Raw genomic sequence first — 27,939 nt, 5'->3', positions numbered from 1 at the left:
GAAGCAGCAAACATGTGACACAAGAAATCGTTAGACATAATTATTAAAATCCACATCTTTAACAAATACTTGGGGAAGGAAATTACAAAAACATTGTGTATGACCTTACATCTGTAAATAACAGAAGATAATGCTAGGATAAAATATACTAAAATGTTTCCATTTACATGTGAGAGGAGAAATTTTAATTTTCATAGTTTACGTATTTTCTCCAAATGTCTATGTTCACACAAAATTTTTATCAATTAAAATGTTATTAATGAGTTTGCGTGATTGCTGTGCAATGAAACTCACTAGTGGGCAAACATCAATCTCCACCCTGATGATGATTAAAATGGAGCTTAGAGTCTAAGCTTAAGGGGCTGCTTTCTATGTTTTGTCCAAGTAAAGCAGAAACAAAATCCTAGCAGCCTATTAGAGAAGACTGCCTTGGTTTAAACATTTTTTTATTGTTTATTTATTTTATGAGTACACTGTCACTGTCTTCAACACACAAGGAAAGGATTCCATTACAGATGGTTTTGAGCCGCCACGTGGTTGCTGGGATTTGAATTCAGGATCTCTGGAAGAGCAGTCAGTGCTCTTAACCACTGAGCCATCTCTCCAGCCCTGCCTTGGTTTAATATACGTTCCCCTGGCATGATGTTTGCTGGAGAAGAGCCAAAATGAATAGTTAATAGTTGGCAGCTTCATTTCCAAATTAGAGAATGCTGAAATTCCAGCCTGAGATTAATAAAACATCATGGGGTCCGTCCTGTGCCCATCACTAAGGAGTGAGGAAGCCTGTCATGTATGCGCTGTCCTCAGCCTCTGGAGGACCGCTCGAGCCCAGGGCTTCAGGGCAGGAGGAAGGACGGGAGACTAGACAGAGAGAAAAAGGGACAGGGAGAGAATATTAATTAAAGGAAATTTCTTTTTATGCTACAAAGTGGCATTTTCAAGAGGACAGGATAAGAAACTGCACCCCAGTGCCCCTGAATCTGTGTGAACACAAGTGAACTCTTCTGGCAGCTGCAATTCAAACCAGGACTTGGAAATGTATTAGCTCATGAAATTATGAATGCAGGAAAATAGGCTTCAAGTTTGTTTATTCAGTACAGTCTTAAGAGACGTTGCCTCTGAGTTCTGCTTTCTGCTGAGTCAACTTTATTCTCAGGGACTTGGTTTCCTTTGGTTGTCAAAAATAATCCACAGCACCACAGCATGCACTGCGCTTCTTACCTCTTTCATGAGAATCATGACAAAGTTCCAAGGAGAGCTTCCTTCTGGTCAGGTTTGGGTCACTGGCCCATGGCTGAAGTAGTTGCTGTACTCAGGATAGATTTCCCTCTTGAAGAGGCTCTGAGGGGGACCCCCGCTCACTGTGGGAAGTGCCACTCTCCTGGCTGCTATAAGAAGGCAGGCTGGGCAAGCCATGTGGAACGAGCCAGTAAGCAAACTCCTTCACGGCTCCACATCAGCTCCTGCCTCTAGCTTCCTGTCTTTCCTAAGTGATGGTCCTTGATGTGGAATTTTAAGCTGAAATAAACCCTTTCCACTCCAAGTTGCCTTTGGTCACAGTGTTTTGTCACTGTAATAAAAACCCCAGGACAATTGATTTCTCCAATAAAGAAAATATTCAAGGGACAACGAAGAGTCAATATTCCGTTCCTTTGTTCTCTGGACAAGGTCTAACTATGTAACATTGGCTGCCCTGAACTCTCTATGCAAACCAGGCTGGCCTTGAAATCACAGAGAGCCACCTGCCTCTGACTCCTGAATGCTGGGAATAAGGGTGTGCATTGCCATGCTGGTACAGTCTTAAGGAAACCCTCAGTTTCATTCTCAGGAACGGCAGCAGCCTGTTGCTTTAAGATGATATGGAGTCCTGTTTTAGTTCACACTAGAGTTCTATGACTTTTATTTCTTAGTTCACAGCACAACCTATGCCTCAATTTATCTTATATAACCCATGCTCATACAATGCTTATTAACTCAAGAGCTTAAAATTGGTCACTGTCAGATCAGATAAAAAAAAAAAAAAGATAACCAAGCACAGTCCCAAGGTGAACTTAGAGCTAATTTAAACATTGCTACACAATGCTAGATACCGACCTTCGGCCGCTGGCTTGCTCTGCACATGGCTTGCTCTGCACAGGTGATTCTGAGTTTGAGGGTGCAGGGTCCTGATTTGTTTTGTAACATTCAAAGCCTGCTCCTCTCACACTTTCTCAGCTGCAGTCCACCAGCTTCAACCATGAAACCTTCAAACAGAATGCTGTGCTGTTTGTTCTGACTTGCTTTAGCAAGAGCGAAGCTGAGGTGGAGTGAGGCAGCCTTGCCAATTGTCTTGCTTCACCAAGAATCACCTCAGATAAGCCTCAACTCACAGGCTTTTGTGAAAGCTGCAGAATTGAGAAAGTTAGGTGAACACTCCAGACAAAGGACACAGGGTGCCAAAAAGTCCTGGGATAGGAATGTGCCCGAGTGTTCAGTGAACAGCAAGGAAGCCATTGTGGTTAAAACTCATCAAGTGGGCCAATCCTACAAGAAGAGGCACATCCAAAGGCCAGGACATACAGCGCTTATAGAGGGTTATACAGGCTTTGAAATTTATTCTGCAAGTGGCAGGAAACTGCTGGAGAGTTTTGCTCGAGGGACTAATCAGGTCGTCGTACATTGTGAAAGTATCAGTGACAGCTGAATGGAAATTAGTCAAACCCACCCCTGGAAAGAGAAACCCACCCACTTACTTCATGCAGGAGGGATTTCAGGGATTTCATCAGAAGGAAGCATGGGGTGGTCGGTCTCAAAGATTAGAAGCTGCTCAGGTGATTCTCAGCTGGATCTCTTGGCAGGACTGCCCACTTCTGTGCCATTTGGAGACACCATGGCTGTCATCCTCAGTCTACCCTAGGAGCCACCTTGTCCAAGAAATTCCTAGAGGCAGAAATACACTTATCTTTTCTTTCCTGATAGAAATGCCAGCATGTAACAAATCCATGGAGAAACGGAAATTTTTAGTTTCCTGGTAGTCTGCCCTTCCTCCCTTAGTCCTTCCTCCTTCCTTCCTCTGGCAGAACTTCTGGGAGGCCAAGCAGAGAGGAGAACCTACTCTGGGCCCCTGAAGTACAGAGTATAAAACGGTAAGTACAGAGCTAAGAAGTAACAAAGCCATAGTCTCCAGGCAATCAAGTAAGGAGCCCATTAGGATACTATTGCTATATACAGTAGATAAACATTATGGTTCGAACCATTGATTATTGGATTCAACATATATTCTGAAGATAAGGTCAAAGAAACAGGGAACAGTGTAGGAAGTATGAATTGTTTGGTGAAGAATAATAAAAAATTCTTATGAAATTAACTGTAAGATATATAAGTGTAAATAGAGATCGGTATTTAAATGTGTCCTTGGTGACCAGAGGAAAAAGTGGGTGAGAACCTTCTCTGCTCACTGCTGGTAGAGTCAGATGAGTGACTGAGCAGAGACAACATAGTCCCAGACATTTGAACTTTAATAGGTCAGAAAAGGGAGAAAATCCAGAGAAGGAAAACCTAGTGAATGCCAAGGGAGGGAAACGGAAATGTTTCCAGAAGACGGGAAGGACAACACTAAATGACCGCCATTGCTGAGCAGCCCCAGATGGGGCTAATTAGTCTAGAGAGGAGATTTGGAGAACCTCGGAAGATACGCATTAAAGAGGATTAAAAATCGGTGTGGGATATGACAATGCTTGTGTGTGTACAATGGATCCACCTTCTTCGTGCGCGTCATCCAGCCCACCCCAGTCACAGCCAGCGACTTTGCCTCTGAATCTGAGGCGCCCTAGGCGAAGGGAGGTTGCTTCCGGCCTGGTGAGCACCTCGGGGCCTCAGTTCCTCTTCCTAGAGGACGCTGGGCTCTTTTCTGAAGCCAGAACAATTCTTCCGCGTCTTTGCGTGCCAAAAACTGCACCTACACACCCCCGCCCCGGAGCAGCAATCGGAAGGCTCGGTTAGTGGTATGGGGGCGTGGCCTCGTGGTCTTGTGCAGCGGCCCAGCCAATGGGTACGCACTTTGTCGTTAGCGGCGGAGCGCTGGGGTTTGGTCCACACAAGGGTTTGGTCTGGGCCAGTAGGCGGATGGAAGCCAGCTGTCCCGAGAAGCAGTGAACTGTGGCGTCATCCCGAGCAGTGCCTTACCGGTATTGTGCTGCTTCACCTGCCTCGCTCGGCGTTCTCCTCAGGCCCCGCCATGGAGCGACAGGTCCAACGACTTCGCCAGACGTTCCGGTCCGGCCGATCGCGGCCGCTGCGTTTCCGACTGCAGCAGCTCGAGGCCCTCCGGAGGATGGTGCAAGAGCGAGAGAAGGACATCTTGGCAGCCATCGCAGCAGACCTGAGCAAAGTGAGCGTCCACGGGCTGGGAGGGGCCCGGTGCGCTACCTTATTCTTGTTCTGTAGCAGGTTGTTCGGTTTTGTTTATCCAGCAGTAAAGAGGAAGCAGAGTTATCCTGGATTCTGGACTCTCCAGCCCCACTTAGAGCCCAAACTGTTGTATTTGCACTCATATTGAAGTGCATGCTTTACTTGGCGGCCGGCAGTTTCTCGCCTGTAAATGCTCTGTATAGCCTTGCCCTTTTCTGCTGCATTTTTAGTCTCTTTCCTTACAATGTGCAATTAACTTTGGATAGTCTGTGTCAGTAGTTTGTCTGCTTGGTACAGTTCAGCTATTTCACTCCCCCGTCTTATTTAATAACGTTTTAAAAATGGTTTCTTTTTGTTGACAGTGTTATTATTTCCTAATAATCTTCAGCACCCATAATTTCCCTCATGGCCTTGTGTATCATTAATCATATATATCCTTGAACTCTAGTATACTGACAATCACCCTGGGGACCTGTTAAAATACAAATCTTGATTTAGTCCGTGGGAGACAGTGTCTGAGAGTTCTAATGAGGTCCCAGGTGAAACCATATAGCCTCTTTAGACGCAAGCTTTGATTTTAAGCAGTGTTTGGGGCACACCTGTAGGCTCCTGTACTCTCTAGTAATATTGTTTCTACTTTTTACTTTCTATCTGTATTTCAGGTATGGTAAGACCAATATTTTCAGGTTTGTAATCAAAGACCGTTTCAAAAAACGGTAACAGTAGTTGTAGTAGAAGCTAGAAAGCTTTCTTCAGAGTACTTTTGGTAAAGAGGGGCTGTGATAGTAAACAAAGATAGGGTAATGAATATTAAACCCTATGAGTCATCCATTCTTCAAACATCAGATAGTTTGTGTGTTTGTACATACGTAGGATTCCTGAAGACATACAGTAAGTCCAGAATTTCAAATCTGGTTGCAAAATAGAACATGTGCAGATAAAAATGTGACTGTGGTTGTATGCGTTAAGAATGAAGTATTAAGATGCAGCTCAAAAGCAAAGTTGCCATGGCACCTAAATTGTGACTGCGGCAGGCTGTTATAAATTGGGAGGTGATGGTGAAAGAGATAATTTTAACCTTATTTTATTTTTTTTTTAAAGATTTATTTATTATATATAAGTACACTGTAGCTGTGTTCAGACACACCAGAAGAGGGCATGAGATCTCACTACAGATGGTTGTGAGCCACCATGTGGTTGCTGGGATTTGAACTCAGGACCTCTGGAAGAGCAGTCAGTGCTCTTAACCACTGAGCCATCTCCCTAGCCCCTAACCTTATTTTAAAAGGTTTGGATCGATAGTGGAGAATTTAGAGGCACTGAATATATTGGAGAGGAAGAGCCATCAGAGTATCCAGGGTGTGCGGTATTGAGAACTTGGAGATTAAATATATATATATATATGTATATATATACATATATATATATATATCTGATATCAAACCGGGGGTGGGGGTGGTGTCTAGTAATACCAGTTGTCACTGCAACTGGTCTGAGCTTTGTGACATCCCAAGTCAGTGGTTCTCAACCTTCTACTGCTGCCACTCTGAATCCAGTTGTGGTGACCTCCAAACATAAAATTATTTTCATTGCCTCTTCATAACTGTAATTTTGCTACTGTTAGGAATCACAGTGTAAACTCTCTGATATGCGACCCCTGTAAGAGTCACAGTCCACAGGTTGAGAACCACTGTCCTAAGCCAAGTATACTGTACCGTTTGTGTAAGTGTAACTGATTTTCTTTCCCAGAGTGAACTCAATGCATACAGTCATGAAGTCATTACCATCCTTGGGGAGATTGACTTCATGCTGGGGAATCTTCCTGAATTGGCCTCTGCTCGGCCAGCGAAGAAGAACCTGCTTACCATGATGGACGAGGCCTATGTTCAGCCAGAGCCTCTGGGAGTCGTGCTGATTATTGGAGCTTGGAACTATCCTTTTGTTCTGACCCTGCAGCCACTGGTGGGAGCCATTGCTGCAGGTCTGGTGCCTTGCTTTGTAGAGGGTTATATTTTTGTCACATTGGTTGTAGGTGTCTAGTTAAATACACTTACTTTAGTGGCTTGCCTTGGTTGGCAGCATCAATCTATTGAGAATTCATTTGTGTACTTAACATTTATGAATGCTGAGGAGAAGTTGAGGTTTTCTGTGACTACCGAAGTACCTAGGGCAGGAGTCTGTGAGAGTCAACGGCTGCTGATGAGTCTGTAGTCCCAAGACTTTAGAGTCAGGCATCCATATTCTAATGTGGTTTTAGTTTACTGGCTTTGTCTTTAGACAAACCCATCTGAAATCAAAGTCTGACCAGGTTCTTTATTTAAATAAAGGTATTGGGTGTAACACTAGCTAGAGTGTATAGTAAATCCCAACAGATTGATTTCTTCATTTGGAAGCTCCAGATCAACAACTTGTGTTGACATAGCCTGACATAGCTGGCAGAGCCTGTTGTGAGTGACCCGGAGATGCTGAAAGCTAACGGGTTAGCTCTTGGGAAGGAAAACATGAAAGAGAGCAGGAGATCTGCGGTGGGGCAGGTTTACATGGTGTAACTAATAAAGTTACTCAAGTCCTGGATGATGTTATTGTGCTATTCGATTCATTTAGGAAATGCTGCCATTGTTAAGCCCTCGGAACTCAGTGAAAACACGGCTAAGATCTTGGCTGAACTCCTCCCTCAGTATTTAGACCAGGTAAGAATATCTTGATTCGTCTTCAACACACCTGTGTATGGTAGAAAACACAGGTACGATTCTTGTGCGATTGGATGTCATTGCTGGCTGGGGATCAGTGTGGTTTCCTTAAGTCCACAACAGTTGACTTAATAAAAGGAAGCCAGGCTCCAAAATACCCAGTAGAATGACCCAACAACTGTCCTTGCTCAGGACAGTGTATCTGGCCTGTGGCTTTATACATATCTCCTATCTCCTCCTACCGTCCAGCACTTGAGGATACCATTTCAGACATTGTTCATTTAGTGAAATAGTTAAGGAGAGAGAAGCTAGCATGTTTTGATCACTTTCTTCTTTCCTAACCGAACAATCAGTGTGTTATTACATGAGCACTTCTGCTTTTTTTTTTTTTTTTTTTGGTTCTTTTTTTCGGAGCTGGGGACCGAACCCAGGGCCTTGCGCTTCCTAGGTAAGCGCTCTACCACTGAGCTAAATCCCCAGCCCAGCACTTCTGCTTTTTAAAGGCCTGAAAGCAAGTGCCTTCCTGAACCAGCACCCCTAGTTAACATGCGGGTACTGAGAGCATCAAAGGCTGGCTAGGGGGTGTGCTACCCCCCAGCTTTTGGGTAGGGGATCAAATTCAGAAGTCCTGTTCTCTAGAGAGGAAGCTGGCTGTATTCTGACTATGGGGTCCTGAGTGCAGTTCTGCAGGGGATGTTATCCACTTAGCTCTCATCAAAAGGCAACTTTAAAACCCCTGGTTTGTATTCTGTTTATTAATTGGTAATTTCCCTGTGACCGACTTCAGTTCTTAGTAGTTTTGTTCTGTCCTTAGCACCGTTCTCATAGCTCCCAGAACAGTTCTGTTCTCTAGCATGGTTATCCAATGCAGAAGGATAAAATGGAAGATTTAGAAGTGTCATAGATCAAGTAGGACTTGGAACTAGAAGATACAGGGTTAAGGTCTCCATCTGCCAGTTTACCTATGGAGTAAGGCGTGGAAAAACTGAAACTTACACTACACTGGTCTGTTGAACTACAAAGCGAGTAAGATCTAATTAGCCTGCTAATGGACAAGAGATCAGATGAGAAGCAGAGGTTGCCGGCTCACCCATCAGGCAGCTTAGATGCCTTCGTACATCTCTTGCTTTCCTTGCTGTTTGCCCTTGGTCATTCATTACTTTTCCCCCCATGCTGTTATCACTCCAAGTATTTTCTCTCAGAGTTACCTACCTAAGGGAGGCATAGTGCATATACCGGGCACGGAATAGACATTATGTGACATGGGACTTTTCCCAGTAACAAGCCCAGAGAGTGTTTAAAGTCACTAATGCTAGTGAGTGGCAGAGCATGCATCTAATCCAGATCTGCTTCAGAACTAAGCTCCTCAGATCGGATGCTCCGAGTTCATCCTGTTCATTCAGCAGATAGGGACTCATTCACTGTAGGCTTAGCCCTGCCTTCCCCGTGTCATGGACGGAGCACAGGGATGGCTCGCTGCTGGAGATGCATCAGGAGGTGTACAAGGCTCTGGACACTGTGCAGAACAGAAGGAAACAGCAACAAAATCCCCTCAGAGCATCCTCCCCTCATCTTACACATTACCCCAGTGCATTAGCTCTCTGTTGTGCTTCCACTGACAAGCTCACGTAAAAGAAATACCAGACTCTCAGTCTTGTGTAGCTTGGTGGTTCCTGGATGCCAGCAGACACGTTGTCCTCCATTCCTCTCGGATCCTGATTGGCTCCTCTCAGGAGGTGATTTTGATCTTTTGGTTTTGCTGAGGGCTACTAATTCCTTCGGGCAAAAATCGCTGATGCGAGGCAATAAGATTAATTTGACAAAGCAAGAATCTGTTTCTCTCTCTTTGAGGACCTGTACATGATTGTTAATGGCGGCGTTGAAGAAACCACAGAGCTTCTGAGGCAGCGGTTTGATCACATTCTCTACACAGGAAACACCGCAGTTGGAAAAATTGTCATGGAGGCTGCTGCCAAGCACCTGACCCCTGTGACCCTGGAGCTCGGGGGCAAAAGCCCATGCTACATTGACAGAGACTGTGACCTGGACGTTGCTTGCAGGTGGGGCTGGCTCTGTTCCTGAGGCTTTTCCCAGCAGGTGGAAGTTTCGATAATGGCTTATTTCCCTTCACACTTGAGCGTCATGACTTGGAGAGTCAAGGCTCACCAGACTTTGGTGGTTGGTGTGCTCAGGAATAACCGGAGCCTCTCAAACTCTCTTCCGATGCCACTGCTGGAGGAGGAAGCCACACACAGGTCCTGCCAGCATGGCGTTTTCCTTAGGAAGTTTGGAAATATTCTTATGGATAAACCTGGCAAGAAAGTCTGCCCAGTGTTGCTTCTCCCATCCCCACCCCCACCCCCAGTGTTGGGATTGAATCCGGGGCCTTACTGTGGTAAGCCTGTCCTCCACATTAAGCTACACTCTGAGCCTGTGGCAAGGAATTCTAATGTCTTGCTGCTTGATGAGATAGTCCAAAGGGTCCAGTGATTAGCAAAGTGTTCAAAGTCTCAGTTGAAAGGGTGTTCACTTCTCTGCTGAGATCCTTTGCGAACAAAACACTATGACAAAATTTTGAATAGCTGGGAACCAGTATAGCTTGTCCTGCCTGCAGAAAACTGGGAAGTCCCACCCCTTCCAACCAGCCACTGGCCATGGGTATCTTTATTGATCCATCAAGAACCAATTGAGGAACAGGAACTTTATCGTTCACATGCAGATTCCCGATCAAAGCATCCAAAGCACCCACTACATCTCACCTTTTCTGTCCAATTTAAAGCAAAACAAAACAAAACAAAAAACACCTCTTCTATCAGACACAAATTGAACAAAACCATAACAATCATGTAAATTATGAAGTATGATATCCACCATGTTTGTCAGTTAGATAAAGTGCTCTACCATCCTTCCTAACTTAAAGAGTTAAAATTCTATCCCTGAATTATGTTTAGATTTCAGCCTGTAACACCATCTGAAAACCATGCCTTGTACTCTATAACCTCTCTAAATGATTCCCGTCAAAGCATCAGAACCACCCCCTACAAACCAGAAATTAAGAGTTCAGTCCCTCTTCACTAAATTACGTCTGACACCCGGAAATGACTGCCTCTGTGCTCTGGGTGGTATGGTTTTCTCTCCTTTAGAGCCGCAGCACCGAGGAGGAGGTAGGGGGTTGGGTCAGGGTTGCTGATTGGCCTCTTTAAATAGAACATAGCATCTGAAAAAAGAGACCAGTGGTGAGTGCTAGGCTTTGTGCTAGGGCTTTGTCTGTTCGTAGGAAGGGGAAGGGGGTCTACGAAGAGGAGCCTGGTAGAGGATGCTGGCTGTGCCGGCTGTACCTGCACAGCTCACCGGCAGTGCTGTAGGCACTGTGGAGAGCCAGAACCCGATCTGTGCTCACTGTCCGGAGTAAGGAAGGAGTGTTGGGAGGCCGCTCTCTTTCCCTGCAGGCCGAGTCTTTACAGCTTGTTAGGCAGACTCATTTTCTTGCTACTTAGAATATTCTACCTCAGTTGAAAATGTATTCTAAAGGCTGGTGAGATGGTTTGGTGGGTAAACGTACTTGATGCACAAACCCGACCATCTGAGTTTGATACCTGGAGCCCATGTTTTAAAAAAGCCAGATTTCTGAGTAGATGGGAGGCCTCAGGTATGCAGCAAGCAGAGCAGCAGAAACAGGAGAGATCATGCCTCAGCAAGGTGGAAGGAGTCCGGCCTGCACACACACACACACACACACACACACACACTAGCATGCGTGCTTCCATGTATACGCATGCGCACACACAAAACGGAAAAGAAATCTGAAAATGCATCTAAGTTGCAACTAAATGATCTACAGCTCATGTTTTTATTTATTCTGTTTTCAACAATTATTAAGTATCCAGAGCCATATCCGCTGGCATGATGTTTAACCTTGGCTGTCAACTTGATGGCATTTAGAATCATAGTGAAGACAAATCTCTGGGCTTTGTGAGGGATTCTCTAGATCAGGTTAATTGAAGTGGGAGGCCCACCCTAAGTCTGGGGTTATGGGTGAAAGAAAAGTCAAACTGAGCATAAGCATTGGCCACTCTCTCCTTCGTGGCTGTGGGTGCCACGTGACCAGACATCAAGCTCCTGCCACCATGACTCCCTGCCCTGACCTAGTACCCTTCAACTGTGAGCCAAAGCCAGCTCCCCTCCTTTAAGTTGCCTTTGTCAGATGTTTTGTCAAGGCAGCGTGTAAAGTAACTAAGACATGGGAAAACATTAAAACAGAAACAATGGGAAGGCGGCTCAGCAGGTAAGAGTACTCTTATGTGGTTAAGAAGCTGCTCTTCCAGAGGTCCTGAGTTCAATTCCCAACACCTACATGGTAGGTCACAGCCATCTTTTTTTTTGGTTCTTTTTTTTCGGAGCTGGGGACCGAACCCAGGGCCTTGCGCTTCCTAGGTAAGCGCTCTACCACTGAGCTAAATCCCCAGCCCCTGGTCACAGCCATCTTTAATGGAATCTGATTCCCTCTTCTGGTATGCATGAAGACAGGTCACTCGTATATGTTAAAAAAAAAAAAAAGAAAGAAAGAAAAAGAGTGAATTATATAGGTATTCTGTTTTGTTTCGTTTTCTCCTCAGACGGATAACCTGGGGAAAGTACATGAATTGTGGTCAGACCTGTATTGCTCCTGACTATATCCTGTGTGAAGCCTCCCTCCAGGATCAAATCGTACAGAAGATTAAGGATACGGTGAAGGTCTGTGTCCCACTGATTTCAGTAAGGTGAACGCCAAGTGAAGTATTTACAGACAGCATCTCTGTTCACTTCTATCCCCAACCCAGACAATCCCAGTAGCATATGTGACTGCATAATCTTACTGGCCAGTTGAAAACACTCTGTGTCTGCAGGGGTCGAGGCTGAGCTGGTGCAGGTCCACTTAAATCAGGTTGATTCGTTGACGATTAGTGGAGGCATATACTTAAAAGTCCATGTTGTCTGCGGCTTTGAGAGAATGTTTCTAAATCACTTGAAGAAAGCCCTTATTGGTTCTTGCTGATGAAGGTTATCATTGTCTTGTGTGTAGAGGACCAGACGGCAGTATTTGAAGTAAATGCCTACTTAAAGTACACCCTGTAGAGCTGTGGTCCCAACCTTCCTAATGCTGTGACCCTTTAATACACTAACTCATGTTTGACCCCAACCATAAAATTATCTTTTATTGCTATTCGTAACTGTAATTTTGCTGCTGTTAGGAATTGTAAATATGTGGTACACAGGATATCTGATATGCACCCCTCTGAAAGGGTCGTTCAGCTCCCAAGGGGGTCAGCACCCACAGGTTGAGCACAGCTGCTATAGAGGGGTTATCCATCCTCTAGGGCACACAAGGGAACCTGCGAAGACTGTGTTCTGTGAACTAAGCCAAGATTTGAAGGAGACATGAGGTTTTCATTGTTAGAGAGTGTTTGGCCCGGGTATGAAGAGTGCTAAGTCACCTCGCTGAGGTGAGCTGTTTGCGAACTGATCACCAGAAAGGGTGGAGAATAGTAGCGAAGTGTAATGTGTGAAGAGACAGTGAGACCTGGAGAGAGATGGGGTCGGTGAGACTGAGGGGTCTGAGGAGTCAGACAGGGAGAGTGTCAAAGCTGTCTGGATCGGGGGCTGTGGGCAGAAGAGTGGGTCAAGGTCCCTGAAAGTCTGAACGTAGTCGGGGATTAGAACTGAGCTTTATTGAGTATGATGGTAACTTCCAGAGGATCAAGGGCCCCTCTTCCTACCCTTGAGGAGTTCGTGCTGTGACACGTTGGAATAACGAGGGAGCCACTTGACAGTAAGTCTCTAGCCGTTATCCTAGGGACTGGCATTGCTCTGGTGTGGCTCCCTACCTCCAGCCTGTTACTCCGCCATTCAGTTATCCTGTAAACCTGGCTGTGTTGGTGGCCTTGGCCTGCCTCGGACAGGACATGCATTTTAACAGGCTCCCTGGGTGATCCCTGCCACCCAGACCTTTGAGTTGTTCTAGGTTGGTTAGTGGGTGAGACCTGTTGTGATTCTACAGTAGGTTCAGAACTTTCCCAAGGCTGTTGAGCTTTGCACAAGTCCGTAGTTTTGTGTTTGTTTTATATGACAAATACTGGTTATCCTCGTTGAGTTGTTTCCCTTGGTAATTTAACATGGCTGTATCTTGATACATTGAGTAGTTTTACTGTTATCAGTGACTGGTGAAAATACCAGTACAGAGAAGACAAAACCAAGGAAACAACAAAGCCTAGCAAACTTCTCAGGTAAAAGCTAGAAGAGAGTAACTATTTAGGGTTTGAAGACCAAAGAGGCTCTGCAGCAACTGCCCAGCTTAACTTCTGGGAGAGACCAACTGATGGGCAAACAAATGGCCTCTCCCTGACATCCGTTCCGCTTCCCCCAGGACAGGCTGTGAGGAGACTGGGAGATCTCCAGGAACCTGAAACAGGAAAAGTGCAGGCAGGAGGGTGTGTGTGTGTGTGTGTGTGTGTGTGTGTGTGTGTGTGTGTGTGTGTGTGAGAGAGAGAGAGAGAGAGAGAGAGAGAGAGAGAGAGAGAGTGTGTTAGAGTGTGCATGTGTAATGTCTACCTTATGTGTTAATGCTCAACTTGTCTAAAAGCTTGAAGTTACTGCTACTGAACTAGTACTAAATTATTTAAGGAGTGGGTGTTGGATTTGGCGAGGACATGAGCCAGATCAGTTTTTAAACACCAGTAGATTTTTAGCTTATTAAAGAAATAGTCGTATGGGTCTTGTCACAAAGTAACTCCTGTTGTTTTTTCATAGGACTTTTATGGGGAAAATGTAAAAGCTTCTCCTGATTATGAAAGGATCATCAACCTTCGTCACTTTAAGAGGATAAAAAGTTTGCTTGAAGGACAGAAAATAGCTTTTGGTGGGGAGACTGATGAAGCTACACGCTACATAGGTAAAGGAAAAATCACCTTTTCCTGTGGGAGATAGCAATCTGGCATTTTTTTTCTTTTTTTTTTCTTTCTTTTTTTTTCGGCGCTGGGGACCGAACCCAGGGCCTTGCGCTCGCTAGGCAAGCGCTCTACCACTGAGCTAAATCCCCAACCCCGCAATCTGGCATTTTAACCAACATTTACTGACCCTACACAAGCTGTAAATATTGCTTTTAGTGTACTTTCTAAAATGTATGTATGCATGCACCTTTAAGGTGATCTTGTTACTTTCATGAGAAGCAGAGGGGAATTTTACATAATTATCCCCAGTGGTAGATGAGAAAGTGGCTCAGAACCCCACAATTAAATAGCACCAAACCCTTCCAGAGATGGTGCACTGAGGAGCTCTTCTTGATCTTTGCTCCTTTTTATTCTTTGTGTATTTTGCCTTTTGCCATGAATGTGTATTACTTCAAATTTCATCTTATGTAAACCTAGGGCCCCACACATGCTGCACAGGTAATCTACCACTGGGCTGTATCCCTAGCCCTTGTTACATTGAATTTAATTTGTTTATCTTGATTTTTTCATTCTACTTACTTTGTGTGTGTATATGTGTGTATACACATACAGGTGCCATAGTAACTTAATGTTCCAATGCTGTAATAAAGCACCACAACTCAAAGCAGCTTGAGGAGAAAAGGGTTTATTTCATCCTACAACTCTCAGCTCATAGTCCATCACTGAGGGGACTCAGGGCCGGACTCAAGGCAGGAACCTGGAACAGGAACTAAAGCAGAGGCCATGGAGGGTGCTGCTTACTAGCCTGCTCCCTGTGGCTTGCTCAGCCTGCTTTCTTAGACAAGTTAGGACCATCTGCCTGGGATTGATACCACCCAAAGTGTTCTGGGCTCTCCCACAGCAATCATTAACCAAGAAAATACTTCATAGGCTTGCTTGTCCACATATCAGTTTGATAGGGACATCTTCTCAGTTAGCAGTTTTCTCTTCCCAAATGACTCTAGTTTGTGTTCAGTGACATAAAACTAACACTTTTGACCACTTGTCAATTTGATTTATACTCTCTGTCTCTCTCTCCCCCTACCCCCTCTGTCCCTCTGTCCCTCTCTCCTCATTAAGCCATAACCTTTCCCTCCTGGTTAGTCCCCAAGATCTCATATTAATATCAACATTATGATATAAGACATTCCAACTTTTAAAAGTCCCATGGTCCTTAAAAATTCAAACACTTTAACTTCAGTCTCATTAGATATCCAGAATTTCTCTAAAACTCTAGTCTTTCTAAAATTGTAAAGCTTCTCCAACATATCCAAGGTCTCCTAACTGTGGATTTCTGTAAAAATCAAAACAAATCACATTCTTTCTACTCGAGGGGGAAGAACCAGGGTACGGTTATAATGAAGTCAGAACAAAACCAAAGTCTACAGTGTAAAGCTCAGTGTCAGATTTCTGGGACCCACATATCATCCTCAGGGCCCCAAAGGCCTTAGACAGCCCCACTTCTCCAGCTCTGCCATTCACAGCACAACACAGTTGTCTCATAGGATCTCATAGGCTGGCTCCACTCCACAGCCGCCGCTGTGCTTGGTGGTCCTTCCCTGGTACTGGCTTCTCCAAAACCCTGGGGTTCACCAGCATATGGTACCAAGCCTCAGCCTTTCTCCATGACCTCTTTAATCCTGGAACTTCTACTGCAACTGAGGCTACACTTGTACCAATGGCCTCTCAAGTTGGTTCTAAGTTTTAGCTGCTCCTCGTGGGCCTGTCATGGCTTCAAATCCAGTACCACCTGGGACTCTCTTACACAATACCAAGTTCAGCTGCCAGCACAAGGTATAGCCTCGGCCACCTCTTGAATGGAGCTTCTGTCCTAACCCTAAGGAACCATGTCCTAGAAGATTACTCCTCACTGATGTCGGTTGGTCTCTTCTTACTCATAGCTGATTCTTCAGCCCCAACTCACCAGACTTCAGATTTTAATTCAAAACATTGAATGGCCCTGATATTTATTGTTTTTAAGGAACTCTTCAAAACGTCCCTCTGAAACTCCACAAGCTAGACCTCTGTCTATACTGCTCTCAACATGGCCTTCCAAGTTCACACAACAGCTTGTGAACTTTGAGCACTCAATGGCTTTTCTAGTGCAAACTTCTTCCATAATTCTCCAAAAACAGACCTCCAAGTCTGTCATTGCAGTAGCCCGTGGTCCTACCACCAATTCCTATCTTAGTTGTATTTCTGTTGCTGAAATAAAGCATTATTACCAAAAGCAACTTGAGGAGGAAAGGGTTTCTCTCTCCTAGTCACTCTTGAGTCATTCTCCATCCCCAAGGGAAGGCACGAAAGGCAGAACCCAGAAGCAGGAACCTAAGCAGAGGCCAGGGAGAACCCCTGCTCGCTGGCCTGCTCCTCGTGGCTTGCACAGTCTGATTTCCTAAACATCCTTGGATTACCTGCCCAAGGTGGTGTAATGGCCTGTGTGCTGGGCCTGTCCACATCAATCACTAATCAAGAGATTTGCCTGCAGGCAGTCTGATGGAGGTGTCTTCTCAGCCAAGCCTCCTCTTCGCAACTAAATCAAGCTGCCATGAAAACTAGCATATATGTATCAGTCAGGGTACAACTTGAGGGAGGCATTCTCTCCTCCGTGTGAGCTTTAGGGATTTAAGTTAAATGCATAGGCTCAGTGGTGAGCACCTTTACTCCCTGAGCCCTGGCATCGGCTCTTACTGGGTGTCTTAAATACAATTTCCAAAACCAACACACAAGATGATGAAAGAAATACAAGGACATGTGGTGGGCAAGGAAGCCGACCCCAAATTAATCTACTCAACTTTCTTATCAGCTGTTAAGACAAATCTTAAAGGGATAGAAATAATCAGGGAACTCATAGATTTCCCCCAGGTTGGATGGTTCCACGGTCGTGAATGCCATGAAAAAACAGAATTTTTCCATCCTGCTCCTCCCACCTTAACTTGCGGTGTGACCCACTTTTAGGTCAACCAGAGACAAAAAGAAGGAAACTGTGGAGATTAGCGTGGTCTAAAGCAGGACTCCTCCCTGAGCTCCACAGTGGATTTGGAAAGCAGATTTGGGGAGGAGTCACCGCCTCTGTCACTCAAAGCTAGCCCTGGCCTGTTGGGTGGAGGTGCTGATAGGATCTGTACAGTGGGTGCCCAGTGGGTGCCCAGTGGGTGGCTGGGTTGACTCAGTGGAGTAAAGAGGGGCGGGAGTCTTGCTTTCTTTGTCTTCAGCTTGACCATTTGTGTCATTTGTTTGTTTGCCCGTCTGTTTGTCTTTAGCCCCAACCATACTCACTGATGTTGACCCTAACTCCAAGGTGATGCAAGAAGAAATTTTTGGACCAATTCTCCCAATAGTGTCTGTGAAAAATGTGGAGGAAGCCATAAATTTCATAAATGATCGCGAAAAGCCCCTGGCACTCTACATATTTTCTCACAACAATAAGGTAAGGCTTTACAGAGAACAATTCACTCTCAAGAATCAGATTTCTTTATTGCTATAAAACATATGTGGTTTACTGTATGTCAGAGTTAGCCAAACGACTGTTCATCGTTTATTGTCTTAGGTACAGAAGCCTTGGGTTCTCACTGTGCCCTTATCCCCTAGGATTAGAGGCGAATCCACAGGGGGAGTGAGTTTTTAAATAACAAACTCCTCAGTATAATTAGAAGACTTACGTGCACAAGCATGTAGTGTGTTTTGTGACAGGGATCCCTAGATCCCTGTGGCTCAGATGGCGTCACTAGCCGCTCAGATGGGCTGGGGAAGGCAGAGGCCTCTAGCACCATCACAGGAATGTCTTTGAGGACTCGGGTTTCAGGTCCCCAAAGAATGGCAGCCCCGGATGGTCGGGTAGGGAGCTCTGCCTCTTCCTGTGTGGTCTGCCGTTCCTGTCAGTAGGTGACGGCTGCTCTTAGCAGATGATGGCTTCCGTGTGGACATGTAGATTCAGGATCCTCCTGAAGAAATGGAAAATGAGAAAGGGGACGAAGGAACCGGTCGGTATGAGGAGTTCCTTGGCCAGGCACCATGTGCAGTTTCTGATGGTGAGGTGCTGTCGTGACACGGTGGTTTCAGGAGCTTCCAGTGCCCGTGAATTCTCACGACGACACATACTTGAAATGAGACAGGTGCACGGTTCAGTAAAGTCTGCTAGCAACATGCATCTGCGTGGAGAGTTCTTCCCCTGTGGTCACGGGGAAATCCCATTTGAAATCCGCCATGAATTCTCAAGGCTTATTGGTGCCTAAGTGGGATGACGTTTGTTTGTTTAGTGTCATTGAGGCGGTCTTGTCTTGTTTGAGACATGGCTTCTCTGTGTAACAGAGCCGTGGCTGTCCTGCATTCAGTTTGTAGACCAGACTGGCCTTGAACTCACAGAAATTTTTTCAGATTTTGGAATATTTCCCTATAAATTATGAGCTGTCTTGGAGCTGGGACCTAAGTTTAAGCACAGATTCCTTCTGTGTTTCATGAGACAATATATACATAACTCAAAGATAATTTTATACAATATTTTTAGTAATTTTTGACATGAATTTTGTATCTCCCTGAACTTAAGAGCTTGCACCGACACACAAAGCCAGGATGCATGTCCTTAGAGCCCATAGTGAGTGCCCTCCAAGACACGGGAGTGATAGGACCTTAGGTCTGACCTGGGTGCCTTTGGTCTGTCCTCAGCTCATCAAACGGGTGATTGATGAGACATCCAGTGGTGGAGTCACAGGCAATGATGTCATCATGCACTTCACTGTTAATTCTTTGCCCTTTGGAGGTGTGGGTAAGTATGACTGTCTTAGTTATTATTCTATTGCTGCCACGGGACACCGTGACCAAGACAGTTTAAAAGATAAAGCATTTAATTAAGGGCTTGCTTACAGTTCCAGGGGATTACTCCATTGTCTTGGCAGGGAGCATGGAGGCAGGTAGACAGGCATAGCGCTGGAGCCGTTGCAGAGAGCTCATATGTGGTCTGCAGGCTGCAGGCAAAGAGACTCAGACTCAACCCGGAGTGGGCTTTTGAAACCTCAAAGACCAGCCCCAGAAGTATACCTCCAAAAAGACCACACCCATTCCAACAAGGCCACACCTCCCAATCCTACCCAAACAGTCCCACTAATGGGGACCAAGCATTCAGACACTGGAGCTTATGAGAATGCCCCCCACCCACCCACCCAATGACCACAGTGGCCTTCTTCGGAATACAAATGTGCTAGAAGCATGTTTTCTGGATTTCTTGTATAGGCTGTTGAAAGTTGGGCACTGTTTATTGTACATGTCCCCGTGTCTCCTCCAGCCACCGGCTTGGGGTCATTTCCCAGTGGCCTATCCAGTACTGTCTATCCTGTCACTCTCTGTCCTCATTGTCAGACCACAGCTGTGGTGACTTTCTTTTTCTAGTTACTTTCCTTAACTTTGCTGCCAGGATTTACGAGGCTGAAGGGCCAAGGATCTGGTTTCAAATTGATTAGTAAGATACCTGATTTTAAGTGAGGTACAGTGAGAGAAAGTTGAGAATGCCAGAAACAGTATTTCCTGATGTCCCTTTGTGTTCTACTCAAGGTGATGTTGAGCTGGGTAGTCAGGACTACATGCACTAGCCTCCTCCCTAGCCTCTGTGAGGAAGGGCAGAGCCTTTCCTTGAGTACTGCTTGGTTTGAGGCATGAGAATCCCCTGTTCTCTAGCGGATGGACAAGAGGCATTTTGTTCTTGGGGAAACACTGTGGATGTAGTCTGGTCCTTACCTCTGGGTCCTTCCTACCATGGGTGTGGTGTTAGCTGGCCCCTCTCCTCCCTCAGTGTCCTCAGGGTTTCCCTCTGGTTTCATTGTCTCTCCAGTGAATCAGTCTTGCGTTTCTGAATGAGAACACTGGTAGCTCAGCTGTGGCCTGGCCCCAACTAACTGTCCTCTGCTTTCAGTCAGCGTGCCTTCCATCATTGTCCATTGCCACCGTGCAGGCTAGTTTCACCTGCTGTCTGTTGTGTGCATTGTGGACTATGCGAGTGCAGCTTCCAGGAAGACAGAAGTGTTTCCTCGCTTGTTCTTACTTAGCCGTATAACCTCGTTACCCCGTTTTCAGTTGCTCTTCAAGGAGTTAGAGGAAGCAAGTGAGAGGAGATATGGGTAAATAAGGTCATGTGGACTGACGGGAAACACACACACAGCATTTAGCACCAGGCTAACCTGGGCTCACATTTTAGCTTCCTCCATTAGCAGCCATGTGACCTTAGGCAGATGGGCTAGCTCTGGGTTGGAGGTACAGACCGCCACAGGGCTGTGGTGGGAGTCCTGGAAAGAACACCCAAAACTCTTAACACACTTCTGGTGTAAAGGACATCACAAGCCCGGAAGGCATGCAGATCCTGGCCCTGCATCCTGGCTGAGAGGGCAGATGGGTGTACTGGGAGCCAAGTTGGGAAAGGATCTCTGGGAAGAAAGGCCAAGAAGTTGAATGTCTCCCCCTCAGGCAGAGCACAGCCAGGCTTTCTCAGTCTGGGTTGAAATGGGAAACCCCTACAGTGGAATTCATTCTTCTCCTCCATTTATTTCAGGTGCCAGTGGAATGGGGGCTTATCATGGCAAATACAGTTTCGATACCTTTTCTCATCAGCGCCCCTGCTTGTTAAAAGGGTTAAAGGGAGAGAGTGTTAACAAACTCAGGTACCCTCCCAACAGCGAGTCCAAGGTCAGCTGGTCGAAATTCTTCCTGCTGAAACAGTTCAACAAAGGAAGGCTGCAGCTGCTGCTTCTCGTGTGCTTGGTTGCGGTTGCAGCTGTGATCGTCAAGGTGAGTCCCTCTCTCCCTGACGCACCAGTCCTCTGGCTGTTCTTCCTGTCTGGGTGCTGCTGTAAGACCATCTGTTGAGACACTCTGTTACCCTGCCTCTGGTCCTTCCTCCTCTCTGGGGGCCGCTCTAGCTATGTCAGTCAGCTTCTAAAGTCTGCCAGATGGCCACTACCTGCTTTTGTAAACACAGCTGTTTACTGACTGTCTTAGCTGCAGGGTCAAAGTTCAGTAGCTCTGACCAAGGCTGAGTGGCCTACAAAAAGAGTCACAATTATTACAGGAGTTTACCAACTTTCTTGAGAGTCTAAGACACTGTGGAGCTTGCTGGAAGATCCTGAGCTGTTAGCCCTCTGCCCCTCTGGGTATCGGTCTTCTCTGTTCAGTTTCAGTTTGTTCTTGAACGTCTATGAAATCATCATGGTGGTAAGGAATGGTGGTAGTGGAAAGAAATAGGCAAGAGGTGTAGTTTTTATTAGGCATATTTTTCCTCCGTAGTGAATTGTTAGATAAAGTCTGTCTTGGGCCACAGGTCATCGCAGAGGTGGCTTTGCAAAGAGACCCTTGTAATAGCCCCCTTCTCCAGGCAGTTGTGCATCTCTGGGGTGAAGGAGGGAATCTGTGAGAATGAATGTCAGGGTGGAGTGGGGAAGGGTTTCCTCAGACAGCTAACTAAGGAGATGTGGGGCAGTGTCTGTGAAGAGTGACCGTGGATGAGCGGCATACGCATGCATTTAGTGCAGCCGCCATGTTATAGATCATGTATCTTGGTTAACATGTGAAAAGTCGATCATTTTACACTATTGCCCCACTGGTGGATTGGTGATAACAGCTGCATTTGAAATCGTTTGGGTTTTCTCAGAAATACCAAGCTCTGTGGAGGGGAAAAGCCCTGTTGGCTTCTCTGATAGTTCAGAGACTGCGCTGGTCCAGTAAGCACTGATGGTCAGGCCTCAGCTGTCCTTTGAGAGTGAGGTAGGCGCTTCCTATTTTCCTTCTGTGTGTGAGGTGGGCCAGGCTGGGTTCTGTTGGTTTTGGTTGTTTCTGTAGCTGAAGGTTTGGGATTACTGACAAAAGGATGTTTAACTTACTTGCATATATTGGACCTTGGCTCAGAGCAAATCAGGGTTAAAATTCAATTTAGGCATCATTTAAAAGGGACGGGGTTGGGTCCTGGTAATCTGAGAGAAATGTATAGGAGTAACATCTTGGCTGGGTCTGGCGAAGCCTGCATCCTGACTAAAAGCGGGTGGCCATGTTGAGCGGGTGCCTCCGTCAGTCCAGCAGTGTGTGAGAAGTGCCAGTTCACTATCACTATTTACGAGTTTAACTTTTGTTTCATAATTTGAGACTATTTTTTTAAAATCTTAGTTGTTTCATTTTAATTAAAACTAAACCCTACCACTTAGGAATTCACTGTGGCAGTTCAGAGTTTTTCCGCTTTTACATCTTTTTGAGATAGGCAGTCTGGTTGGAGGTAGGCCTGGGTCTCTGGTCGAGAGCCTATTTCATTTGACATTGATCACTTAGCCTAATGCGCATACTTTTGGTTGGGGTAGAATTTCTTAACCTCTAGGGTGACACGGAGGACCAGGCTGAGGTAGTGCTTCCGAAGCCTGCCTTGTCCCCGGGAAGGCCCACCCAGCTGTCAGTGCGCCACATGAGGTCGCCTCGAGTTCCCGGAAGGGTGTGGCTGCCAGGTCTCCCTTAGCCAGGGTCTTTGGTGGGAATGAGACACAGGGGCTTGATCCTCGGCTTGGCTACTGAGGTAAGATTTTTGGCAGAGCCTTTCTCCCTGAGCTCCTACTTGGATCCTCCCTACAGAGTGTGGAGGAGTTTACAGTTTCCCAGGCCAATTTCAATTTTTCCCATCTCGTCACTATTGGCCAATGCAGTCATTTCTCTTTTAACCCAGTATGGAGTCTGGCTTTTCCTCTTTGCTGCCTCTTTGCTCTCTTCTCTGACCTTTATCCTGTTTGTATCAAATCATATTTTATTTCTAACAGTGATTCAGAACATAGCTTGTGTTGCTCCTTTAGGTCTGAATGTCTGAAAACGTTTTTGCAGCTCTTGGACTTAGATTCCTCAGCTTTAGATTTCATGCCAACACTTGAACTCCCTGCCACAGCGCGGGGATAATGCGTGCCTCGCTGATACCTCGTGGTTTTGCACAGTGTGCTGTCCGCTCCCTCTGTCTTACTGTCATTATTGAGGAAAAGCAGAAGTCTTTATTTTCAGTTGAAACCGCGCTATGGCTTTTAGGAACACGTAGCTTTTTTTCCCTATTATGAATTTAGAGTCTCTGAAGAAAATGTTTGTGAGAGTCTCAGTCCTGGGCTTATGTTCTAAGGCTGGGTGTGGGTGGGTTTTTTTTTCATAGTAGAGTAACATAAATCCTTTTCTCTTCTCCTCAGGATCAGCTGTGATGACTTCCTTGTAGCCTCTACTGAAGTACCCCTCGGCCAAATGGTTAACACACCAATGCTTTTAAAATTGTACCCAAACCAGGAAATGAAATTCACAGGTGAACTGCAGTCAAACCTAAGTTGTTGCCACAAACCACTGATGAAACTCAGTGCTTCAGCCAAATCCCAGCATTTGTCAGCCGTGCAGGTGCTGAGAGGGTGGAGACTGGGAGGGGCGACACCTAGTCCATGGCAGCGGGATGTCAGGGAGACTCGACAACTGCTCCCGCAGCTCTTTGCTCCAGGACATAGCTCTGCCCACCCGGTGTCAACACCCTCCAGGCTTTCCAGCTGTCCTCTGATTGCTGAGGTTCCTGTTAGGGACCGAGGTACTAAACCTGGGCGGGTGGATTTGTCGGCCTCATCCATTGTGGCTCGAGACCGGCCTTCGGGAGTCGGCTCTCAGTCTAAACATCCTTTCTCATTCATAGTGTGTCACCCGAAGATGCTTGTTTGTGACATTGTGACAGTCTGTCATGACTGTCCCGGTGCCTTTGTGATGACTTAAACTACACTGAGGAGCTTGCCAACTTGTGAATGCCCTTCAGAGGGTCTGGCAGTCACAGCTGTTCCAGAGCCCGAGGGCAGAAGATTCCGGAGCCCGGGAGTTTGAGGCCAACCTAGGCAACATAATGGGACCCTCTCATTATTATTCCTCCATAACAATCCCCTCGAGACCCTCGATTTGAATGTTATATAGGTCTTCAGGATAAATCTGCTTATTTTCACAGCACAACACAAAAAAAATTTACTTTTGAAATCTTAGAGAGATTCCTACAGATCTTAGCATGGAGCTGTTCCTGTAGTGAAAGGGGGGTTATTAGACATGAGGCTTCAGAACTCATGGGGCAGGGTTGTTGGAGACTACCGTGAGCTGAGGGGGCACACTGAAGCGATGGGATGGCCAGAAGCGCACCTGAGCAAGCGGGGCAGCATTCTCTGTCAGACCCTAACATGGCTACACAGGGATGTGGCAGAGAGATCTGTGTGGCCCTGCTGCCAGGGCCTGGTTAGGCCTGAAGCTCCAAGCTGCAGAGGTCTCATTGCCTTCCCAGGATCCAAATTAAGACTGCCCACTCAATGAGAATGTCACTTGCGTATGTACAACCATGTTTGCTGAGTAACCTGTTCCACCGTTGAGGCTGTCTGAAGTGTATTGTATGAGGTATCAAGAACGAGTCATTGGCCCATTTGGCAAATAGTTGCTTATGTAGCAATTGTCATGGACTAATCATAAAATATTTTGCACAAAATTTCAATGTTGAACTTGCACTCACTGTTGTTAAATTATAAATCACAGCTTCTAGTTAGGCCAAAATATTTACATACTCTACTAATCTTCAAAATAAATGTATCCCATACCTTATTGTGAATGGTGAGTGTTAATTAATTCCAACGTCACATATGGGGATATGACACAGTTTCTTTGTGAATCCATTTTTCATTTCTATCCCTCGGGTGGTATTTGCTAATTTTGGCTGTCATGCTTTTTCATCTGAAATCTTCAGACCTCACATGTGTCACCACTGAGCCTAGAGCTGTCCACCAGTCACAGGCTCCGAGAATCTGAACCAGTGTCATGTGCCATCTTGAGGCTGTGTGGCCAGGCAAGCTGGGCCTTGCTGCTCCGTTCTCACCATAGCACGGCTGGAAGACAGACCACCACAGAGCAAACACTCCTCAGTCTGAGCCGGGTGAGCCGAGGCAGAGGAGGGCTGCCTGGCCAGGCTTCCCACCTGAGGCCATCAGGGTGCCCAGGGCTGCCGTGCTAGAGCTTGCTGGCCCTTTTCACAGTTCCACGAAGACTGGTAGGCTGCCAGGACAAACTGGAGTATTATCAGTGCCTTTGAAATGTCGTTTTATTTAAAATCTTACTTATATCCTTGAATAAGACCAGCCCTCTCTAGAGTCTCACTCCTGATAGGCTAATGTTCCAAAGAACAGTCGGGGTCAGAGATGGGAAAGCCAGTTGGTCACAGCAGAACCAACACTCTGCGCAACTTACTTCTCCAAGTGTGCCAAGCAAAATGTGGAGGGTCCTCCTGCATTCGAACACTTAGACGCAGAAGGAGGGTGTGTGCTGGTGACCAACGCCTGGCTTTCTTTGTTTCCCACCTCTTGTAGTGTCTAGAGGACTCTGACTGTAGTGGCCCAACTTGTGGGGGGAGGCTACTTCTAGAGCAGCCTCCACGCATTCCCATAACCTCTGCTGACTGACGTGAAAGGATACAGCTGCCCAGAGCACATAAGACTCAGCCTTGACCTCATCGTGAAGTTAATTCTGGGGGAGCTGCCTTAGGCACTGCAGAAGCAAACTCCAGAGCGCAGAGATGGGGGAAAAGCTTCAGACCGCATAGCAGGTAGTCTAGGAAGTAAGCTGCATCGGCTGGACCTCAGGACAGAAAATGCCTGAAGGAACAGCATCATCCAGCTATAACAGGACTGACACATATATGAACTCAGACTGTGACAGACGCAGTTCAAACCAGAGAAGATCCCAGCACTGAGAAGTCCCACCCCTAACAAAGAAACTATTTGCAGTTGATATTTGTTGGGAAAAGGAAATTTTATTTTCTCCAATGGAGTGTCACTGGGTATGTCAACCACACTCCAGGGCAAGCCCCATGCCCAGGGGTAGCTGGCTGACACAGTGAGCTCCATGGGGTTTTGTACACTTCTGTTTCGTTTTGGTATTTTTTGTTTTACTGATTTTGTTTTTGGTCCATTTTGACTTTGGAGTGTTTCTGTTTTTATTGGTTTTGTTTTAGAAAGAAAAAGGGCGTGAAGTTGGGTGGGGAGAGAAGTGGGAGGATTCCAGAGGGATTGGAGAAGAGAAAGAATGCGATCAAATAAATTGTATAAAAGTTTTGAAATATAAAATGTAATGGGTGGCAGTGGTGCATGCCTTTAGTCCCAGGACTCAGAAGTCAAAGGCATGTGGGTCTCCATGAATTTGAGGCCAGCCTGGTCTACAGAGTGATTTCCAGAACAGCCAGGGCTACACAGAGAAAACTTGTCTTAGAAAATGCATGTTCACATGCACGGGCGCGCGCGCGCACACACACACACACACACTCACTATAAAGTAATCTGTATCTGTCCTCATTGTTGGAGATTTTAAGCCTGTAGTCCGGTTCCTGACTGACAGGATGACTTCGTCTAAGTGCAGAGGCGAAGCCACACTGTGGTAGGACTCGGGCTCTGCTTAGAGCATCAGGCCAAGAAGATGGTGTCAGAACTGGCTAATCTCACAGGTCTCTCAGGCTGCTCGTCCAGGTCCTGGCCAGTTTGAGCCCTTTCTTCTGTAAGACTTTCAGCACTGGGGCTCGCCTTCTACTTTTGTGTGTCTGTAACTGCAGATGCTAAACTGCAGATGCTAAGGCTCTGGTACCCTACATCCAACGCCCTCTGAGCACTTCTGACTGAACAGATTCTGCCTACACAGCCCATACGCAGTGTGTGGCTGGTTGCCAGCAGAAGCTAGTGGACATTATAGCAGGCTTCCAGTCCAACTGTCAGCATGGCAGCAAACTCCAGGGACCTGTAAGGAGGAGTGGCAGAATGAGACCAAGTGACCCCTGAGCCTCCTGACATCCTCACACTGCCCACTTGTGACCACCATGATTCTTTACCATCAAGGCCAGCACTGTAGCAGTGGGGTCACAGAGGGAGGCTGGTGGTGCAGCACATGGTGGCATGTCCAGGGTCTCCCAGGACTCCTCAGGTACACTGGATGGCTGCTGCTAGGAGGCAGCCTGGGCACTTGACCCTGCCCTGCCTCATTTGCTTCCTGGGGTGAATGTTCTCATTTCTTCTTTCATGAGAAGTCTATGCCAGAAGTCAGGGCACTGTAACCTTCCTGCCTGCTTTACAAAGACCCTTGGGATTACATCCAGTTATCACCCCACCTCAAGATCCTTACATTGTTACATCTGTAAAGTCCTGCATACCATGCTGCATAGGTTCTGAAGAATAGGAAGAGAAAGGGTCTCACTATGTAGCACTGGCTATCCTGAAACTCATTCTGTTAGACCAGGCTAACTTTGAACTCGCAGAGATCCTCCTGTTTCTACCTCCCTAGTGTTGGGATTAAAAGAAGGGTTTGTTGTTTTTGGTTTTCTGGGGGTGGGTGTGGTGGTGGGGGTTCACTTTTTTTAAGGTGTATAGTATAAAGTAACATTTTTATAAGATATATATATATATATATAATTTGATATGGTCCCTTTCTTTTCTGCAAATACTCCCCCGTGTGTGTGTGTGTGTGTGTGTGTGTGTGTGTGTGTGTGTGTGTGTGTGTGTGTGGTGTTTAGATTGATGTCAGGTATGCTCCTCAGTTGCCTTTCACCTTGTTTTTTGAGACCATCACTCACTGAATCTAGAGGGACCTGCCCCTTTCTGCCCTCAGACAGCTGAGGATTCGGGCTTTTGCCATCAGGTCTCCCTTTTACACAGATGCTTGGGATCTGAGCTAATGACAGCAAGCCCCTCCCCCTACATTTTCTAGAGCCCACATACGGAAAGGAAGCATGTGATAGTTGTCTTTCTGGCTTACTTCACTCAATATGATTTCCAGATCTATGCGTTTTCCTGTAAGTGACACTATTTTCTCCTTTACAATGGAATAAAACTCTGTTGTAGACAAATACTATTTCTTTGTTA

The 27,939-nt window shown here is 46.1% G+C and overlaps 1 protein-coding gene and 1 long non-coding RNA gene across 3 annotated transcripts; one reads left to right on the top strand and one right to left on the bottom strand.

The window, feature by feature from the left end:
• Positions 1-429: 429 nt before the first annotated feature.
• On the bottom strand, positions 430-6,235 carry LOC120095114 (uncharacterized). Its single transcript, XR_005490263.2, has 5 exons — positions 5,665-6,235; positions 3,740-5,467; positions 2,733-2,919; positions 2,095-2,384; positions 430-861 (listed from the first exon to the last, which is right to left on the bottom strand). It is a non-coding gene; the product is annotated as an uncharacterized LOC120095114 (long non-coding RNA).
• Aldh3a2 (aldehyde dehydrogenase 3 family, member A2) lies at positions 3,986-24,646 on the top strand. 2 transcript variants are annotated; one of them, XM_006246529.3, is made up of 11 exons: positions 3,986-4,369; positions 6,139-6,370; positions 6,994-7,079; positions 8,931-9,139; positions 11,696-11,813; positions 13,866-14,007; positions 17,308-17,474; positions 18,710-18,809; positions 20,583-20,818; positions 21,678-21,790; positions 23,230-23,349. In XM_006246529.3, exons 1-10 carry the CDS (start codon positions 3,986-3,988, stop codon positions 21,756-21,758), a joined length of 1,755 nt encoding a protein of 584 aa, XP_006246591.1. In that variant the 3' UTR covers positions 21,759-21,790; positions 23,230-23,349. The 2 variants fall into 2 exon arrangements, with proteins under 2 accessions (XP_006246591.1, NP_113919.2); NM_031731.2 differs by lacking the exon at positions 21,678-21,790 and having other exon boundaries at positions 4,100-4,369; positions 23,230-24,646.
• Positions 24,647-27,939: the final 3,293 nt, after the last annotated feature.

This window comes from Rattus norvegicus, chromosome 10 (assembly GCF_036323735.1).
Source record: "Rattus norvegicus strain BN/NHsdMcwi chromosome 10, GRCr8, whole genome shotgun sequence".
NCBI classification, from domain to species: domain Eukaryota; kingdom Metazoa; phylum Chordata; class Mammalia; order Rodentia; family Muridae; genus Rattus; species Rattus norvegicus.
The sequence above is the reverse complement of the archived record's forward strand: the minus strand, read 5'-3'. Positions and strand labels throughout refer to the sequence as shown.